General features: G+C 46.1%; 1 protein-coding gene across 3 annotated transcripts in view; it reads left to right on the forward strand.

Annotated features, from left to right (window-relative positions):
* Positions 1-22000, forward strand: part of SRGAP2 (SLIT-ROBO Rho GTPase activating protein 2) — a 143822-nt gene that overhangs the window by 92458 nt on the left and 29364 nt on the right. For all 3 annotated transcript variants that reach the window (XM_066600191.1, XM_066600193.1, XM_066600192.1), the window contains exons 5-11: positions 1220-1282; positions 2561-2776; positions 2925-3053; positions 6423-6644; positions 7513-7614; positions 19036-19233; positions 21057-21141. In XM_066600191.1, the coding sequence (XP_066456288.1) occupies positions 1220-1282; positions 2561-2776; positions 2925-3053; positions 6423-6644; positions 7513-7614; positions 19036-19233; positions 21057-21141 (1015 nt within the window). The remainder of the gene's footprint in view (positions 1-1219; positions 1283-2560; positions 2777-2924; positions 3054-6422; positions 6645-7512; positions 7615-19035; positions 19234-21056; positions 21142-22000) is intronic.

Here is a 22000-nt window from a genome sequence, read left to right on the forward strand (position 1 = left end):
CCCTGTAAGGGGGCTTCACTATTGTGCTAATAGTCGCTTGACAGAGTGAATGTAAGCGACAATTGTTCCGTGTAAACACGATCACTAACAGCGTGACAAGTGAGAATTTGTTCACTAGTCACTTCATTGCAGCTCACCTAAAATTAGTCGTTGGTTGATTTAATTAGCTTCTACTGTAAAGAGGCAGTCGTTCCTCTTTCAACGAGTATACAATAAACTTTGCAGGGAGGCATGCACAAAAACGAACAAGTGAACTACAACTGTTTACTATAAAAGTACACAAAACAGTTATTCGTAGGATTTAGTGACTACTTTGAGCAACTGTTCAGTTGTCCCCATGTAAAGCCACCCTAATGCATGTATCTCCTGGGACCTCCGGAGAGAGAATCCTTTTGTGTTCACTGTCTGCTACAATGAAGGGTAGCTTTACTTGGGTCAAGTATCGGCCAAAAAAATGACCGATAGTCGTCCCATTTAAAAGCGGGACTTAACAGGTGCCAAGGGTGCCAAACAAGAAATCCCTGGGCTCACTGAAATGCAACTAATGCAACGTCTTGCTCAATGTAAACAGGCAGTCATTCATCTATGATAAACTGTCTGTTCACAGTGAATGGAGGTGGGTGGCCGGAAGAGAACTCTGAAAGCTCCACTTCATTCATATGAACGACTATCGCTGTGTGAATGCAGTGGAACAATAGTCGTCCCTCCTAAAACTACCCTTATAGAGACTTTGAATGAGGGATTCCCCTCTATTATCTCACGGTACCAGAATGGGGTACATAAAGTGGTTTCACACCTGTGTTGGAGGTTCCGTCACTGATCTGGCATGAAATACTGGAATGCATGCAGCCCTTTTTCTTTCGGCTAAAAGCCCGGCAGCTGTGAGTGGAAGGCGAGCCGGCCACATTATAGTCAATGGGGTCAGTTCGGCACTGTTGAGTCATAAGCCGGACCCATTCGGCCGGGAAATTCCCCTTTCCTGCTCCCTGATCCTCTAAACCGCACTACTCCTTTTAAAGTACTGCGTACCGTTATAACCTGGACAGTCTGTATATACTGTACATAAACACTAATGGCTATAGTCTGTACGGGCAATGGTTTTTTGATAATTTTGCCAACCCCACACAATTTATTCCATTATTGTACGTTGCCATTTATTTGTATGGTCCAAAATGCATTAAAATACCTAACAGTGAAATCTGTTCTTGTGCCTTTGCAGAGTAAGGAGATTGGTCAGCAGCTGCAGGAGGACCTCATGAAAGTGTTAAATGAGCTCTACACGGTAAGCCTGCATCCAGTTATCTACGATATGGACCATTTAGTAAGTTCCCCGGTACACAACGCTGACTCGCTCATGTCGTCGATCCGTCCCTAGAAGCCAATACTTTATTGAATCCATTTTCCAATACTGTTGTGAAGAATTTGGTTTGCTCTTGGTCCACTTAATCAGATGCAAGAGGAGCGGAGTAACATCATTAATAGTAATCAGGGAATAACTCCTCTGTGCGAAAAAGTACTTGCGCGTCCAGCGTTGAGGTTTGCTTACATTAGACTGTACTGCGCTGGGAAAAGGCCTTCTGACTGGTGGCTGTCATTGTTCCCCGTGTGCCGCAGACGGTCCCGGTTACTCCTGTTTTTTTTAACATCAATTATTCAATCATTATTTAATTATTCAAAAGCTGGAATAACAGAATTAGACCATTAACTCCAGACTCGCATGGGAGAAGGCAGTATGGTGACGTTTGTACCCCCATAATAGGAAACCATCTTGGCTGTAGATTGTAGGGGTCTAGGAAGGAACCTTGTATTTTTGTGTACCGTAATCCAGCACGATTGATTGATAGATAGATATAGATATGTGTGTATGTTATATATAGTTGTCTCATAATACATACATTTTGTTACTATTTGGGCTGTCTTACACGAATGAATGGTCACTGCCTATTATGGACACAGTCTTTGTATGTATAATACTGTATGCAGTACCAATCTCCCATACCATCCCATGTTGCTGCTCACACGAGTTGCGCAAAAGAATAATTAACAGCATGTTCTATCTTGTCTATATTATGTGCTCATCCACGCCAAGTTAGCGCATGGAGATTGGTGACCTGCAACAAGTAGGCATATCATTGTGTACTTGCTATGCGCAGCTAATTATGGCCGTGTGAGTCCGGCCATTGCAGGCTGCGTCCTGCAGGGCATTTATGATTGGGTGGCTTCAACCAGTTAGACCAGATAAGTGCATGGGACGCTCTGAAATTCCCCTTCACACTTGATACCGCTACTGGTTCAGTTTTTTGAGATTGTAGCGTTCTCTAAACGGATCCTTTTTTTGTAGCTTTTATCATTCTTTCAATGAAATCTCCATTTAAAAAAAGGCGAATTTCCCCCCCACAATCCCAGTATAATTTCCATGTCATGATTGTCAGTTTTTCTGCACTTTTTAGCGCAATAGCTATTAGCGCTCTTGAGCACACCGCTATCGCCCAATGTAAACTTGACCAAAACCATTGGTTTTTGTTTTGTTTCCAATTTTTTTATTTCTTTTTTTCTCCAGGTGATGAAAACCTATCACATGTATAACGCAGATAGCATCACGGCGCAGAGTAAGCTGAAGGAGGCCGAGAAACAGGAGGAGAAGCAAATGAGCCGCTCAGTGAGGCAAGAAGATCGCCAGACTCCACGCTCCCCAGACACCGCCACCAGTGTCCGCTTAGATGAAAAACACATTAGGCGCAGCTCCGTTAGAAAAATTGAAAAGATGAAAGAGAAGGTAAAAATGATCATTATTGTTAATATTGGATTTAATTGCTTTGCCTAACTTTTCAGCACCATTCCAAATGCGATTATCATTCCATATAGGTCTTCGAGTTTCAGAACTTTACTTTTTACTACTTTTTTTGTTCTTTTTGCTATTCTAGCGTCAAGCCAAATACACAGAAAACAAGGTGAAGGCTATCAAGGCTCGTAATGAGTATATTCTGGCACTGGAAGCCACTAATGCATCGGTCTTCAAATACTACATCCATGACTTGTCTGACCTTATTGATGTAAGTATCATTGGTTATTCATTACAATGTAAGAGTGGAGAAGGAGGGGTTATTTTATGGTTCTGGTGCAATTGCTAGGCCGAACATGTAGCAATATAATAGCACATTACATATAGGACAGGTTTAATGTCGATCTAAAGATTTTAATCTACTGCTATTGATTGCAATGCTGAGGGATGAATGTTCAGACTAAGGCCTCTCTCACACAGGTGTTTGCAGTAACACAGCGTTTACTGGTGTTTCAGCCCGGTTTCAGCAGTGCTGGCATGCGTTATGCTAGTGTTTCGGCTGAAACGCTGCCAAGGATGCTGAAAAAAAAAATCCATACTCTCCTACCAGGTGCCGTCGGGGTCCCCGCTGGTGTTCTCCGTAGTTCTTGGTTGGCTGCCGGGCACTTGTCAAGCCAACAGAGGATCTTTTGCTAGTAATGGGGTTTGAAGACCCTGCCTCCAGCAAGAGATTGCTGTGCTTGGCTGAGCCACCTGAGGGGTAGCCAGCTCAGCCAATCAGAGCAATCTCTCGCTGGCAGGTGGGGATTTTAATCCCCGTCACTAGCAATAGATGCTTTGCTGGCTTAATTAGTGCCCGGCAGACAGCCCAGAACTACAGAAAACACCAGCGGGGACCCCAACGGCATGTGCTAGGTGATGAGGGTATGGATTTTCTTTTCCCCCTCAGGTAGTGTAGCTAGGGCACTTAGTGCTGCCAAAAACGGGGTACCAAGTTATGCTGTATTTTCGGCAGCGCTGAAACCGCTGCCCATTCATTTCAATAGGCAACGCAGAGCTGAAAACGGCCAGAGATAGAACATGCATCGCTTTCAAAGCACAGCGTTGAAGACTATGCATTTTGACGCTCGTGTGAACAGCCCCATTAGAATGAATGGGAGCTTTGTACAGCGTTTAGTGCTGCGTTGCAAAAATCAGTGCCAAACGCTGTACGAAAACGTCTGTGTGAGAGAAGCCTAACATGTAACATTTACATTAAAGCAAATGAAATACATACCGTAGCCTTGAAGCAATATCTATTACAGTATATACACTGACCTAGTATATGGCCACAGTATATGTGGAGTGCAGCACAGTAACGCAAAGACTTATCCAGCTCTGAATTACCCTGCGGGTTAATAATTTATGGCTTCTGTTATACATTCACGTAGCAGAATGGGTAGACCACTTTTGCTTGTATGGCAATAAAAAGTTCCCAGTCACTTTATAGTGGAATAGACAGTAAAATTAAAATGTTAACGATCTTTTCTCTAGCGCAGGAATGGTAGTTATGGACATAGTAAAGTACGGGGCATGATGTGCGTGGAATTCATACTGTTAGCTTCATCGCGATGACCTTATGAAGTTCCTCTCAAGCCATGCGACTCTGCAAAAATTACCTTTTCCTCATCAAGTTATGCTGCGCCTAGACAGAACGATTAACGCTCAAATGAGTGAAGCGGAACAATAATCGTTCAGTTTAAACGTGAGCGTCGACTGACTGACAATCACACGCTTCCCGTTCGTTGTTCAGTTTCAGCCGGCGTAAAAATTGGCCCCCGGTTCATCAACTTATCTTGCAATTTAAACATGAATCATTCAGTCTAAACAGGCTGTCAAGCACGGGTGAGCTGGTGATGATGTCACTCAGGTAAATGATGGTGATGATGTCACTCAGGTAAATGATGGTGATGATGTCACTCAGGTAAATGATGGTGATGATGTCACCAGCTTGTTCGCTCTGGTAAATTAGAATCGGGATGTTCTCATTGTGTCTAGAAGATGCGTTACACGTTTATCTGAAGGTGCCTACACTGTTTGAAAAAACCAGTTGTTAGAAACCTCTTCTCCTCACTACTCTGGCACTACTCTCCTCATCGGACAGAGTGTTGTAGCTTCTATTCTAACGGGAGTGTGAACAGAGTCATAGATTGTCATTCAAAACCTTACAGAGCATTGAAGACATTCACACCGCTAGAAATGGCCAACTGGAATTCAATATAAATTGTAGCCACACATAAACTAGATTATAGATCATACAAACCACATAATCTACTGCTGTAATAAGTATAAATGTACCTTAGTTTATCAAAGACGCACCCTGATTTTAGACAGCGGAAAACAGGAAAAAATATTTCAGGTTAATTTTTACATTTTCTTTGTGGATTTAAGGAGTGCGGGGGGCGGGGGGGATTTACATCATTAACTTTACTTTCATAGTCCACGTTTGGAACCCCATGCAATGACAGGCAGTAGGATAGAGTTCTTAAGAACACTTGAAATGGAGACGTTAGAACAGTGAATTAACATATATTTTACTGGAGACAGAAGAAAAACATTGGAGGACTCTTATGGGGAGGTCCGTTAATAACTCAAAAGTTATAAAAACTCATAAGTCACCTATGTGGAATATTCTTAAGCCCAATCAGACCTCCTTGGTAGACCAGTGTGGGGAAAGCCTGGGGGCCTTTGCTGCCAGTAAATTGCTCCATAGTAAGCTATGGGGAAATGGCTCATTCAACACTGGTTATATGAAAGTAAGAGGCTTACCCACAGGGCAACTTCAGCTCCTTGGGATGTCCATTCACTCATGCTCAAGGCGAATTCAAGGCAAGATGGTGCCGGCAGCTGCTTGAGGCTGGCCTGCTGAGAAGGATCAGATGATGCCCTGAGGGCTCAGCCGGAAAATGGCAGCAGGAGGCACCTCATGGGGTTGGTAACTCAAGGGGATGCTACTTTGCTGGCTGCTAGTGACAGAGTTTTTGGGGAGTATTTAAAAAAAAATGAGTAAGATGGCAGTTTTGGGCAGTTGGGCACAAGTTATGGAGGCATTTGTTGTATCTTATACAGGGCAAAGTGTTCTGTGAATGCTCTGCCAAAACAATAAGGAAGTGGCCAGGGAGGTCTGGCATAGTCACCTTGCACCCCTTAACTCTAGAGTAAGTTAGTAGTATAGTTCAAAAAATATGGTAAATATAATCAGCATATCAAATATAGCATTTTGAGAGATATAAATAATGTAGGTTCATAAAGTAGGGATATGTAATCCTTCCAAAGCATGCAGGTATATGAAAGTCAAATAAAATGGGTGGATGAGGATTAAACAGGGTGTGGGTTTGTCCTCCAGTTCTAAGAAAGGAGTACATAATGTATCTTTGTTCTCAAATATGCCCTCTCCTTTTCTTTAAGACTGATGCGTATTTCCACATAACAGATTTATTTTAGCAATGCCTTTAACCATTTTCCCCTCTTTTCCCTTTCCCTGTACCAAATTCCACACAACATTAAAAATATAGCAGCTGGTTAGATGATGTATGTGAGAGTAATGCCCAGGTATGATATGTGTATTGGTGTTGGAGCTATATTTCTTACACTGTTACAGTGCTGTGACCTGGGCTACCACTCGAGCTTGCATCGTGCTCTACGTACCTTCCTCTCTGCTGAGTTTAATCTACAACACTCCAAGCAAGAGGGACTGGAAGCCCTGGAAAATGCCACAGAAAACCTAGAAGCTACTTTAGACAAGCAACGTCTCATGGAATCCTCCAACAGCGTCTTCTGCCCTCCTGTGAGGTTTGAGTTTCAGCCACATATGGGGGACACAGTAAGTATCGTTACGTTGTCTATAAAAACGTGTTATGTACAACTAAAGTATTACAGTGTACAGATCATTTGTGAGGGCCCGGAGATGGCATATTCCTTCATGGTTACTTAAAGAGGACCTCTGGAAAGTGGGATGGGCTGCATACCATCACAGCTGCCACTGACTCCATTGCTGTTTTATTTCTCCTCTAGAATACCCCCATAGTTTGCGCACAATGGCTCACATTACACACTGATCCCAATACCAGTCTTCTGTTGTCAAGTGGGTGCTCTCCACTGCCCAGCATCAATCAAACGTAACATCAGTGATTGACATTAGGTGTTGGAGACTGCCCACTTGACAGTACAATAGTGGTGGACTCTATGTAATTCGAGCCATTGCAAGTGAAAACCAGAAGCACTGATAGTCAGGGATGCGGGTATAAAGGTATACAATCAGCCTGCTGGAGAACGTAGCTGGTGCTCTGTAAAAGCCAAGATAGTGGCCAATTAGCTTCTAAAAGTTTCCAAATATAGTCTTCAGTATTAGAAAACTTCAATAAGTGAAGTGAAACCCTGGTTAAAAACTGAAAGTCAGGTGGGTGAGTTTCCCAACTTGCAAAGAAAAGAAAAAAAAAGCTTAGAAATCTGATGTTTTCAGATTTCTAAGCTTTTTTGCATGCAGCACTGACCGGCTTTTGCATGCAGCACTTTTTCTTCCGGTATTTGCAGCTGGATCTGAGATGGAGCTTCCATCCGGAGGCTCCCATGCAGGCATGACTGCGGCCTCAGTTTGCAATTATCCCTTGTGTGAAATGTGCACGGTATGTATTTACACGTTGCATTCAGTTTTCTGTATTTTTAGTGATGGATTCTTTCTTGATCTGTAGATCTCTCAGGTGTGTGCGCAGCAGCCTCTACAGGGAGAGTTGGCCCAGAGGTGCCAGCAGCTGCAGTGCCGCTTATCCACATTGCATATAGAAAATGAAGAGGTAAGTTGTCACTTCTAACTTTTTTATCTTTACTCTAGTAAATAAGAGCCCAAAAATATGATGATGTGTAGACAGAGGTTTTCAGGGTTCAGATTTACAGTATTGGCTCACCTCCTCTCTATATGGATTATCTACTTATGATATCTAGTCGGGTTCCTGGAGAACTGGGCTGACTTTGCTGTCAGCTGCAGGCTCTACCATAAGGACAGGTTGCATCTCAATAGGGAGGGTGCAGCTGTACTGGGAAAGAAGATTGCCTAGAAGGTTGGAGTAGTGTTTAAACTAGGGTCTAGGGCAGTGGTGGCGAACCTATGGCACGCGTGCCAGAGGCGGCACGCAGAGCCCTCCCTGCTGGCACGCGCCCCATCGGCCGCTCACCACTTGTGAATACCAGCAGGGGCCGCGGCTCCCCTGCCGGCATTCACAAACTGCACTGCTAGCCGCGCTGATCCCGGCACACACTGACTTCATTGTGCAGCTGGAATCCCTCTCCCCCCTGCCACAACGTCTCCTACTACTTGGTTCCGCCGGGAGGGGGGAGGCGTCCAGCAGCGTGTGTGTCAGAATGTGTCCCGGGAGCATATAAACACTTACTTCCCCACTTCTGCAGCAATCAGCAATTCCCAGCAACCTGATTGGTTGTTTGGGTTGGCTGATTCACCAAACAACCAATCAGGTTGCTGGGAATTACCTATTGAGGCAGAAGTGGGTAAGAAAAAGTTAATATGCATGCCTGGACCATCGCTGACCAGAAGAGGAGCATCAGCTTCCAGTAGAAAGGGGAGGAGGAGGGGGTAGTATGTGGGTCTTGGGAGGGGCACTGTGGGGTGTCACTACTGCACTGGAGGGCCATTGTGGGGTGTCACTATTGCTCTGGGGGGCGCTGGCGGGTGTCACTATTGCACTGGGGGGCCGCTGGGGGGGTGTCACTATTGCACTGGGGGGCAGCTGCGGGGGTGTCACTGGCACTGGGGGGGTGTCGCTACTGCACTTAGGGGCCGCTGGGGGGTGTCACTACTGCACTGGGGGGCCGCTGGGGGGTGTCACTATTGCACTGGGGGGCCGCTGTGGGGTGTCACTATTGCATTGGGGGGCCGCTGTGGGGTGTCACTATTGCATTGGGGGGCCGCTGGGGGGTGTCACTATTGCATTGGGGGGCCGCTGGGGGGTGTCACTATTGCATTGGGGGGCCGCTGGGGGGTGTCACTATTGCATTGGGGGGCCGCTGGGGGGTGTCACTATTGCATTGGGGGGCCGCTGGGGGGTGTCACTATTGCATTGGGGGGCCGCTGGGGGGTGTCACTATTGCACTGGGGGGCCGCTGGGGGGTGTCACTATTGCACTGGGGGGCCGCTGGGGGGTGTCACTATTGCACTGGGGGGCCGCTGGGGGGTGTCACTATTGCACTGGGGGGCCGCTGGGGGGTGTCACTATTGCACTGGGGGGCCGCTGGGGGGTGTCACTATTGCACTGGGGGGCCGCTGGGGGGTGTCACTATTGCACTGGGGGGCCGCTGGGGGGTGTCACTATTGCACTGGGGGGCCGCTGGGGGGTGTCACTATTGCACTGGGGGGGTGTCACTATTGCACTGGGGGGCCGCTGGGGGGAGTCACTATTGCACTGGGGGGCCGCTGGGGGGTGTCACTATTGCACTGGGGGGGTGTCACTATTGCATTGGGGGGCCGCTGGGGGGTGTCACTATTGCATTGGGGGGCCGCTGGGGGGTGTCACTATTGCACTGGGGGGCCGCTGGGGGGTGTCACTATTGCACTGGGGGGGTGTCACTATTGCATTGGGGGGCCGCTGGGGGGTGTCACTATTGCATTGGGGGGCCGCGGGGGCTTGTCACTATTGCATTGGGGGCCGCTGGGGGTGTCACTATTGCATTGGGGGGCCGCTGGGGGGTGTCACTATTGCATTGGGGGGCCGCTGGGGGGTGTCACTATTGCATTGGGGGGCCGCTGGGGGGTGTCACTATTGCATTGGGGGGCCGCTGGGGGTGTCACTATTGCATTGGGGGGCCGCTGGGGGGTGTCACTATTGCATTGGGGGGCCGCTGGGGGGTGTCACTATTGCATTGGGGGGCCGCTGGGGGGTGTCACTATTGCATTGGGGGGCCGCTGGGGGGTGTCACTATTGCATTGGGGGGCCGCTGGGGGGTGTCACTATTGCACTGGGGGGCAGCTGGGGGGGTGCCACTATTGCACTGGGGGGCCGCTGGGGGGTGTCACTATTGCATTGGAAGGCCGCTGGGGGGTGTCACTATTGCATTGGGGGGCCGCTGGGGGGTGTCACTATTGCATTGGGGGGCCGCTGGGGGGTGTCACTATTGCATTGGGGGGCCGCTGGGGGGTGTCACTATTGCATTGGGGGGCCGCTGGGGGGTGTCACTATTGCATTGGGGGGCCGCTGGGGGGTGTCACTATTGCATTGGGGGGCCACTGGGGGGTGTCACTATTGCATTGGGGGGCCACTGGGGGGGTGCCACTACTGCACTGGGGGGTGTCACTATTGCACTGGGGGGCCGCTGGGGGGTGCCACTATTGCACTGGGGGGCCACTGGGGGGGTGCCACTACTGCACTGGGGGGTGTCACTATTGCACTGGGGGGCCGCTGGGGGTGTCACTATTGCATTGGAAGGCCGCTGGGGGGTGTCACTATTGCATTGGGGGGCCGCTGGGGGGTGTCACTATTGCATTGGGGGGCCGCTGGGGGGTGTCACTATTGCATTGGGGGGCCGCTGGGGGGTGTCACTATTGCATTGGGGGGCCACTGGGGGGTGCCACTATTTCACTGGGGGGCCACTGGGGGGTGCCACTATTGCACTGGGGGGCCACTGGGGGGGTGCCACTACTGCACTGGGGGGCCACTGGGGGGTGTCACTACTGCACTGGGGGGCCGCTGGGGGGTGTCACTATTGCACTGGGGGGCCCCTGGGGGGTGTCACTATTGCACTGGGGGGCCGCTGGGGGGTGTCACTATTGCACTGGGGGGCCGCTGGGGGGTGTCACTATTGCATTAGGGGGGCCGCTGGGGGGGGTCACTATTGCATTAGGGGGGCCGCTGGGGGGGTCACTATTGCATTAGGGGGGCCGCTGGGGGGGGTCACTATTGCATTAGGGGGGCCGCTGGGGGGGGTCACTATTGCATTAGGGGGGCCGCTGGGGGGGTCACTATTGCATTAGGGGGGCCGCTGGGGGGGGTCACTATTGCATTAGGGGGGCCGCTGGGGGGTGTCACTATTGCATTAGGGGGGGGCCGCTGGGGGGTGTCACTATTGCATTAGGGGGGGGCCGCTGGGGGTGTCACTGTTGCATTAGGGGGGGGGGGGCCGCTGGGGGTGTCACTGTTGCATTAGGGGGGCCGCTGGGGGTTGTGACTGTTGCATTGGGGGGCCGCTGGGGGTTGTGACTGTTGCATTGGGGGGCCGCTGGGGGTTGTGACTATTGCATTGGGGGGCCGCTGGGGGGAGTCACTATTGCACTGGGGGGCCGCTGGGGGGAGTCACTATTGCACTGGGGGGCCGCTGGGGGGAGTCACTATTGCACTGGGGGGCCGCTGGGGGGAGTCACTATTGCACTGGGGGGCCGCTGGGGGGAGTCACTATTGCACTGGGGGGCCGCTGGGGGGGGGGAGTCACTATTGCGCTGGGGGGGGAGTCACTATTGCACTGGGGGGCCGCTGGGGGGGGAGTCACTATTGCACTGGGGGGCCGCTGGGGGGGGAGTCACTATTGCACTGGGGGGCCGCTGGGGGGAGTCACTATTGCACTGGGGGGCCGCTGGGGGGGTCACTATTGCACTGGGGGGCCGCTGGGGGGGTGTCACTATTGCACTGGGGGGCCGCTGGGGGGCCGTCACTATTGCACTGGGGGGCCGTCACTATTGCACTGGGGGGCCGTCACTAATGCACTGGGGGATGCTGGGGGGGTCACTATTATCGCTGTGGGGTGGGGGACATTATTACCGCTGGGGCCGCTGTGGGGTGGGGGTCACTATCACCGCTGGGGCCGCTGTGGGGGTCACTATCACCGCTGGGGCCGCTGTGGGGGTCACTATCACCGCTGGGGCCGCTGTGGGGGTCATTATCACCGCGGGGGCCGCTGTGGGGGTCACTATCGCCGCTGCGGCCGCTGTGATGTGGGGGTCACTATTATTGCTGGGGGGGGTGTCACTATTACCGCTGGGGGATGGGGGTCACTATAACCGCTGGGGCTGCTGTGTGGTGGGGGTCACTATTATCGCTGTAGGGGGTCACTATTATCGCTGCCGCCGCTGTGATGTGGGGGTCACTATTAACGCTACTGTTGCTGGGGGTCGGTCACTATTACCGCTGGGGTATGTTTACATGTGGCGGAAATGGACAGGGCTGTTTCAAAATAAACCAGGTGCAGATTTTGACTCCTTTTTGGATGCGGAAATGCTGAAGAATTTTCCACAGAAAGTTCCGCTGAGGACATTCTGCAGCATTTCCGCATCCAAAAAGCAGTCAAAATCTGCATGCTGTCTATTTTGAAGCGGCCCTGTCCTTTTTAGAACGACGGGGGTAAAATCATACATGGTGATAAGCCCCGTCCCCTGATGTGTTGGCACTTTGCGATAAATAAGTGGGTTTTATGTTGCAGTTTGGGCACTTGGTCTCTAAAAGGTTAGCCATCACTGGTCTAGGGGGAGGGCAAAAAAATAATAGGGGGGAAGGCAGTGACCTTGGGACCAAGTATTGGGAATGGGGGTCGATCAGCGGGAGGGGTTAGAACAGTTGGAACTGATGGAACAGCTAGTAGGACCATAAGTAGCATAATGAATGCAAAGAATAACAACAACCGTATAAATTGTATGGCAATGAATGCAAGAAGTCTGATCAGTAAAGTGGGTGAGCTTGAAGCAAGAATGTCTGAAGAAAATTACGACGTAGTAATAACTGAAACATGGTTTGATTATGAGTGCAATTGGGTGGTAAATTTACAGGGTTACAATCTCTTCAGAAGAGACTGTAGGAAACAGAAAGCGGTACTTAAATCCTACTTGATGCCAAAGCTACGGAAGATATGGGTATAGGAGAGGAACATGTGGAATCTCTCGAAGTAGAAATACAGGGAGGGAAAAATTAACACCCTGATAGGGGTTTTCTATAAGCCTCTATAAATAAAAACAGAAACTGAAAACTTATTAATAAGATAAATAGAAGAGGTATCAAACCGCAATAAAGTAATTATTATAGGAGACTTTAATTATCCGGATATAATATGGGAGGACGAAACCTGTAAATCTCACAAGGGAGATAAGTTCTTGAGAACAATTAAAGATAACTAAATTACCCAACTTGTGCGAAAGCCAACTAGAGGAAAGGCTACTCTGGACTTATTAACTAACAAACCAGACAGAATCACGGGGGTTCAGGTGCAGGGACACTTGCGAAATAGTAACCACAAAAAAGCTAATTTCCAGCTGTCATTCAACAGGAAGCTTTATCGGGGAGCAACCCCCCCCCCCCCCCAAATCTTTAGTAAAGCAAAACTTGATCAGCTAAGAACTACTATCGGCAATATTAATTGGGACGGCATCCTCAAAAATATTACAGGCGACAAATTGGAGAAGTTTAAAACCTCCTAATGTGAGCCGTTCATACCCTTTAAAAATAAAAGAACTACAAGTAGAAGGAAATCAATGTGGCTCAACAAGACTGTAAGGTGGGCAATAAGCAAAAAAAGAAAGTGTTTAAATTATTGAAACAGGAAGGCAGTGAAGAAGCACTAAAAACATACAGGAAAAAGAACAAATTATGTAAAGAAAAGATAAAAATTGTAAAGAAAAGATAAAAATTGCAAAAGAGGAGGTAGAAAGAATGATTGCCAAAGAGAGCAAACATAACCCTAAACTATTCTTCAATTATATAAACTGTAAAAGGATTTGCAATAAGAGCACTGTCCCTTTTATTAAATAATGCAGGATAAAACATAGAAAATAATGGGGAAAAGGCGAATCTATAAAATAGATTTTTCTCAAGTGTATTCACGAATGAAAAAGAAATGCCACACGAGATGAAAGGGGGTTAAACCGAACCCCCCACAAACTATCACCTGCCTAACTCAGCAGGAAGTGCAGAGCTAGTTAAAAAAGATTAGAATTGACAAATCACTGGGCCCAGAGGGAATACACTCAAGGATTCTAAGGGAACTAATCGACATGATAGACAGACCACTATTTCTTATATTTAGGGACACTATAGAGATGGGATTTCACCACTGGATTGACCTATTGCCAATATGGTTCCAATATACAAAAAAAGGGTCAAGAAGGGAGCCTGGTAACTACAGGCCGGTAAGTCTCTCTTCAATAACTGCAAAAATATTCAAGGGATTTTTGAGAGATGCCCCCCTGGAATACCTCAAGAAAAACTACTGTATAACTCCCCATCAGCATGGGTTCATGAGGGGTCAATCCTCTCAGACCAATCTGATCAGCTTCTACAATGAAGTAAGTTCTAGGCTGGACCTGGGAGAGTCTATTGATCTCGTATATCTGGATTTTTTTAAAGTATTTGACACCGTGCCGCATAATAGGTTGATATATAAAATGAGACAGCTCGGATTGGGTGAAAACGTGTGTAGCTGGGTAATGAACTGGCTCAGAGATAGAAAGCAGAGGGTGGTAATAAATGGTTCGTACTCTGATTGGGCCACCATTGCTAGCGGGGTGCCACAGGGTTCAGTATTAGGCCCCATTCTGTTCAATATATTTATCAATAACCTGATAGAGGGACTGCACAGTAAAATATCAATATTTGCAGATGATACAAAATTATACAAGGTAATTTATACAAAGGTGGACAATGTACAGCTACAAACGGACCTAGATAAGCTAGGGACTTGGGTAGAAAAATGGCAAATGAAGTTCAATGTTGATAAATGTAAGGTTATGCACATGGGCAGGAGAAACGGATGTCACCAAAATACACTAAATGTACTGCTAGGGAAAAGCAAGATGAAAAAGGACCTAGGGGGACTAGTGAACTGTAGATTTAACTGGAGCAACCAATGCCAGTCAGCTGCTACAAAAGCAAATAAAATCTTGGGGTGCATTAAAAGAGGTATAGGGGCGAGAGACGAGAACATTATCCTCCCACTATATAAGGCACTTGTCAGGCCTCACATGGAATATGGTGTACAGTTCTGGTCACCGGTGCTCAGGAAAGATGTTTCACTGCTTGAGGGGGTTCAAAGAAGGGCAACTAAATTAATAAACAGAATGAAGGGATTGGAATTCCCAGAGAGGCTATCAAAACTGAGATTATTAATACTGGAAAAAAGGCGCTTAAGGGGCGACCAAATAACTATGTATAATTAGGGGACAATACAAGGATCTCTCCCATGATCTGTTTATATCCCAGACTGCGTCGGTAACAAGAGGGCATCCGCTACATCTAGAAGAAAGAAGGTTTCATCACCAACATAGAAGGGGATTCTTTACTGTAAGAGCAGTCAGACTGGAACTCTCTGCCTGAGGACGTGGTGATGACAAAATCCATAGAGGAGTTTAAAAGGGGACTTGATGTCTTTCTAGAGCGCTACGATATTACAGGATATAGACATTAAATAACCAGCAGCGTTGTTGATCCGAGTCTTGGACTTGGGTAGGAATTTTCAAACGTTCATCCAGGGATTATTCTGACTGCCATTATGGAGGTGGGGAAAAAAATTTTTTTTCCCCTAAAGGGCTAATTGGCTTCTGCCTCATTGTTTTTTGCTTTTTGCCTTCCTCTGGATCAATAAGGGGCGGTGGAAACAGGCTGAACTAGATGGACATGGTCTCCTTTCAGCCTACATACTATGTTACTATGTAGTAAATTCTGCAGTTAGCTTGCATTACTTGCATTGCAGCCTGTATAAAGATCATTTCACATCTGGAACCAAATTGACAATTCTTTCAGTTAATGAACTGAAATATCGCAACCTTCCCGCTGCTTCCATGATGGAACAAAATGTGCTCCGATGATTTGCATACTGGGGAGGGTAATTTCTGCACCACGCTCTATACAGTGATCTGATGTCAGAAATATTCAGGAGTTACCCAGCATCCATTGCAGCAAAGAGAATTGCATGATCTCAGATACGTTATTAGGGATGTGGCTGTCAGCGAGTAGAAACCAGGCAATGTGATTGCAGCTAAAATTCTGTAACTCCATGTCTGAACATACTTTGCTTTACTAATATTTTACTAAGTTACTTAAGTAATTATTATCTATATGTAAACTGTAAAACGATGCTCCGAGGTGAACCTACACTCTGAACACAGCATTTTACAACCCCTATCAAAATGATGGAATCGCCACACTTAGCGGATGGTCACTCAGCAGAGGGCAATACAAAGATATGGTACCTCCCTGTAACTTAGATTTCTAAAACTAATCCCAGCACAAGTGTACAGCTGTGCTCACGCGTAGTATAGCATGTCACGTGTTGCTGCAGTTTTGTGATGCTCTTATAGGCCAACTGTTGCATTGCAGAACCATGATCATTTTCTTTAAGCTGTATTGCCACAAGGTAGCTGCCTGCGCACACTGCCGTCACCTGTGAACCCAGCCTAAAAATACAAGTTAAAGGCCAGCTTCACACGGAGATAGATTTCAATGGTTTAGTTCACATACATTTTGCGCTTGCATTTCAGACGTGCGCATAAAAAACCCAAACACAGAACATACTCTATTTAGCTGCATGCTTGCGCACCAAAGTTCCCCATAGAAGTCAATGGGGGGGGGGGGGGTTTGGCAGTGGTTGGTGCAAATATAAACAAAGTAGGAAGGTTATAAAAGGAAAACATATGAGTAGACTAAGCGTCCATTTAGGCGAACATTTTTTACGTTCATGTGACCCATTACAGCCAGTTGGGCTATACACAGAAGCACTTCTTCACGTGATAGCTTTTCTTCAGAAAAGGTTATCAAGTCAATGATGTGGCCAGCCCACAGTCTGTGGCAAGGCTCCATCCTTCTAAGCTGATACGTCAACCAGCCAATTTTCGAGGAAGTTGGAATCTGCTTGATGAGCAATATTTCACTACTCAAGTAATCAAGGTATAACACCCCCATTGATTTAAATCGGGCCTCGCAGACAGGCGCTCCAACGCTGCGATTTTTGAGCACTGTCTGCTCTTTTTTTCCATGTTTAGTGCATCTAATCACCCGTCACAATAATGGGGTGCCCTAAAACTTTTGAAATCGCAGCGTTTTGCCTAGCGCATGTGTGAGAAAATGGCCTTAGACTAGATAGTCTGACAATGCAGAATATTATCGAATGTTAAAGGGGTTGTCTCGCGCCGAAACGGTTTTTTTTTTTCAATAGGCCCCCCGTTCAGCGCGAGACAAACCCAAGGGATGGGTTAAAAAAAAAAAAAAAAAAAAAAAAAATATATATATATATATATTACTTACCCGAATCCCCGCTCTGCGACGTCTTCCTTCTTCTTCCTTCACCAAGATGGCCGCCGGGTCTTCACCCACGATGCACCGCGGGTCTTCTCCCATGGTGCACCGTAGGCTCTGTGCGGTCCATTGCCGATTCCAGCCTCCTGATTGGCTGGAATCGGCACACGTGACGGGGCGGAGCTACGATGACGCGGGACCAGCTCTCCGGCACGAGCGGCCCCATTCACCAGGCAGAAGACCGGACTGCGCAAGCGCGTCTAAAAACGCCAGAAGACAGCGAATTTAAAACGGATCCATAGCGACGGGGACGCTAGCAACGGAGCAGGTAAGTGAATAACTTCTGTATGGCTCATAATTAATGCACAATGTATATTACAAAGTGCATTAATATGGTCATACAGAAGTGTATAACCCCACTTGCTGCCGCGAGACAACCCCTTTAAGACTGTCGAGTCTAAGTTTAGACCAGCTATTAACTGGCTTCGATTACTCCAAAAATTATGTCATCTTGGCACGCTTTAGGCAACAACCCAGAAAGTGTGTGAAAACACTTGATAAATGGGGCAAAGCATGTGAGACATTTTTTTGCCGTAATTTGCGCCACAATGGAAGACTCTTGTATTTTGAATGGTAAGTATGCCCCACTGTTCTGTGTCTATCAGTGATGTGTGTATTTGCTGAGAAGTAAGAAAATCTGGATGACCATCCTCTATATGGTGATTCCATCATTTTCTGCCAGGGGTTTTAATGGGAGAGCTGCATAGAGGAGTAGGAATAGAGCTATAACAAACGTTATTAGCCATGGGGCAGTCATTAGTGGAGAGTGGAGAACACACCGGCTCACATTTACGATTTACAATGCACTAGTCTTCTGGTGCAAATTGCTCCAAAAAAACGTTGTTACGTGCTTAGCTCCACTTTTGTGATACATTTTAGACACTTTCTATAATTTTTTTTTTTTTACTTTGTCCAAAAAATGAGTGTGGCCTAAATGTGCCACTATATACCAAAAATTGCACTGAAATTCTGCTGCAAATACTAATGTAAACCTAGCAACTAATAAAAGGTATAAAGTTAGACAGAAGTATCTAGAGATGCTCCAGAATTAACATCCAACATGAGCCTTTTTGCTGAATCTAGTTCATTTTAAGACGGTCTAGTCTAAATATTAGACCGCATCAGTATATCTGCCCCAGTGTTGTGGAGCATGACATAAATGGTCAACTGGCTGTTCTCATCTCCTTGTCAATCAGGCATGACCTACACAATCAGTCAGTGCTACCAGTGTCGGACTATGTAGGGACACGGCCTATTGAAGAGGAGAACAGTAACACCCAGTTGTAAACGTCTTTATACTTGTATCTTGTAAGCAGAGTAGAGTTGGACTTTGCTGAGATTCATTAAGATTTTCCAATAATAGAAGCTATAAGTAATAAGTGCCATGTCTCCAACATGTGGCAGCAACATGGGCAGTAAATTATGCTAAAAGCATAATGATTTCTGTATTTTCTTGGATCAAAATAACGTGCACTTGGCATGTTGTAAATAACTTATGTTCTAGTTTCAGACAATGTTCTATACAGTCTAGTCGTATTAAAGGCCATAATTGATACCTTTGTGTTTGGATTATTATAAATCCATGTATTTTTGTGCATAAGTGGTACTAGAGGCTCCCTACAAGGGGTCGGTTTTCTGCAATAAATAATTCTTTTGCTCTGATATTGTAATCATTGATATCAACGATATCCGACAACTTCTAAGGAAAGGATTGGTTTCAAACGAAGTGTATATTTACCACCAAATTGCTGTACTGGTTACTTAGAGTATGCTGGTTGACTTTCAATCAGTGACTGGTGCCTGAAGGATGAGTTATATTGTTCTATCGTGTTGATTTTGTTTTCAGGAAAATGAAATATTGTGTCTTTTACAGAAAAACACTTATGTGCCGTTACTGTTGTGTAAGAATATATCTGAAAGATTTACCTATTTTCCTCTAAGGTTAAAAAGACAATGGAGGCTACATTACAGACTATTCAAGACATGGTGAGCGTGGAGGACTTTGATGTATCGGACTGTTTCCAGTATAGTAACTCTATGGAATCTGTGAAGTCCACAGTGTCGGAGACCTACATGAGCAAGCCAAGCATAGCCAAGCGGCGTGCCAACCAGCAGGAGACCGAGCAGTTCTATTTTACCGTAAGGAAAATGGTTTTACTGACTTTACAGATTGTACCGGGTAACTTTATCTGAATACAATAGAAGGCAAATTTGATCACCTGGTATACCTGGAAAGTGCTAAAATACTGTTATCCCTTCTGTTTCCTGGAATTTTTAGACCGCTTTCACACTTTTGACTTATACAATTAAGAAATTAAAGGATCCATATTTGTATAACTTCTGGAAATGGATACTTGAGGGGGAATTTATAAAGTAAAAACTGACATAGAAAAGTCACAAAACGTGTACGAGTTTTTGTGATGTACATCAGCTCATGGCACTTTAGGAAAAGGGGCTTGGCTTGTCGGGAGGAGACATGGCCGCCCCGTCCTGACACATTTATGTATATAATTTATGCCCGAAACTGGTATAAATTTATATATGAAATCTACTCCAGCGTCTGTGTATGTGCACCGATGATCCAAGATCTGCATCTTCATACATTAGGTACATCAGACGCTGGCAGGATTGTATTAAGACCAGCATGGATACAGCGGTCTTAAATTCCGCTCTTGGTACACTGCGAAATGGCTAGATTTGTAGTAAAGCAGAGTAGGACAGATTTTCTAAACCTGTCTAATAGACCGTTCAAACGTAGACTAGACAGTCTTAAAATCCACCAATTTTATCACAGTGGCTCGTGCTACATGAGAAGTCTGATGCATTGTTAGACACTTTCGTCTAACTTCATACCAACTAATAGTTGGCTTTACCTGTATCAGATTTTTGGGGCACAATGTCACATGAACACAAGTTCATGTATCACATCCTGAGGATCACTGGAAGAGTGTACAGTGGGAGAGGAGACAGTAATGGATTGTGACATTTCTTCCTTCTCTTATCTGCAGCTCCCCCTCCCCTACACAGACCCAGAACCAGCAAGTAACCCCCCCCCCCCCCCCCCCACTACCACCCTCCCTGACCTTTATTGCACCTGAGGATATCCTGGTGTCAATTGAAAGCTACGCTTCTGAGTTTTAAACTAAAAGAATACCATAATCAATGTTCTATTGTATATATCTTAGTCCTATAAGTAAAGTCCTGCCATATTACATACGCTCATAGGAATGAACAGGTTAATGAGGTTGCTATCTGATTTGCAATGTTTGTTTTTATTTATTTCCCACATATTTTTACCTATTCCGCACCCCTAATTGGCTTTGTCACTATTGGGGTTAACAATCTAAATTCACCTAATTAGTATGTTTTTGGAGTATGGAAGGAAACTGGAGTACGCGGCGAGAACATACAAACTCCATGCAGATGTTGTCCCTGGTCAGCCTTGAATCCAGGACCCCAACAGTGCTAATCACGGAGTCCCCATGCAGTAGGGTGGTACATGTGAATTTTAGTGCTTACAAAAGACTTTAAACTGAACCTGAACTTTAATCTCTCTTATCCACGTGAAATGGGCATTAATTGGCTGTGTTAGCCGCCGGGCCATTGTCAGAATCATTTTGATAGTAGATGAGTGCGAACACTTTTCATTTTGAAGGTGAAGATGTTTTTCCAATTCCCTCATCAAATTAGTCTCTGCCCCGAGCCTCTAGCTGGGAGTCGATGCTTCCTACAAGGAATTCTGGCCCTTCATAACAGGATTTTCTCACCTTCAGAAGAACTTACTCTTCACCCCAAAAAAGAATTTAACAAAATGACATGTGTTGCCTTAAGTGCGATCTACGTGCGTATATTAAACCTTTGAAATTAATTAGATATTTCTGGGTCATGTGTAATAGCTGTGGGCTGCATTGAGAATCTGATTGGATGTCGCTGATGAATTATTGCTTCTTTGTTCTCTGTAGAAGATGAAGGAATTCCTGGAGGGACGAAATTTGATTACAAAACTGAAAGCCAAGCATGACATGTTACAGAAGTCCCTGGGAGAGTGTGAGTCTGGCAGAAGCAATTTCTTATGTTCATCTGGGAACTTGGGTGGGGAGGTATGCCTATCAGTCACATTGACAAGGTCAATGATCATCTAGTGACAATCTATGGAAGTCACCTGGTCACTGATTAATAACAAGTTTGTCCGATTCTGCAGTGGCCAGAATATCTAATAACTAATTGAACGTCCTTCCATTTACTTCTTCTGAAATTGAAACGTCTATGCCAATTATTATGCTGCTACAAATGTTTTCCGTCAACTTTGCCTTTTCACGTACTTTGGTCCTATTTGTCAGTATGTTCGATTGTTTGTTTATTCGAGTCCTAGAACATTTTCCAGTGTCCTTCAGGACCTAGTTTGAATTGTTGTGACGTTACTGTTACATAGTTGGATGAATGAACAACTTAGAGCTTAATCAGTTCACCTTCTTGCCTCCATATTAACCAGGATATATACACTACCGTTCAAAAGTTTGGGGTCACATTGAAATGTCCTTATTTTTGAAGGAAAAGCACTGTACTTTTCAATGAAGATAACTTTAAACTAGTCCTAACTTTAAACAAATGCACTCTATACATTGCTAATGTGGTAAATGACTATTCTAGCTGCAAATGCCTGGTTTTTTGTGCAAAATCTACAAAGGTGAATAGAGGCCCATTTCCAGCAACTATCACTCCAGTGTTCTAATGGTACAATGTGTTTGCTCATTGGCTCAGAAGGCTAATTGATGATTAGAAAACCCTTGTGCAATCATGTTCACACATCTGAAAACAGTCTAGCTCGTTACAGAAGCTACAAAACTGACCTTCCTGGGAGCAGATTGAGTTTCTGGAGCATCACATTTGTGGGGTCAATTAAACG

This window comes from Eleutherodactylus coqui, chromosome 4, assembly GCF_035609145.1.
Source record: "Eleutherodactylus coqui strain aEleCoq1 chromosome 4, aEleCoq1.hap1, whole genome shotgun sequence".
In the NCBI taxonomy this organism is placed as follows: domain Eukaryota; kingdom Metazoa; phylum Chordata; class Amphibia; order Anura; family Eleutherodactylidae; genus Eleutherodactylus; species Eleutherodactylus coqui.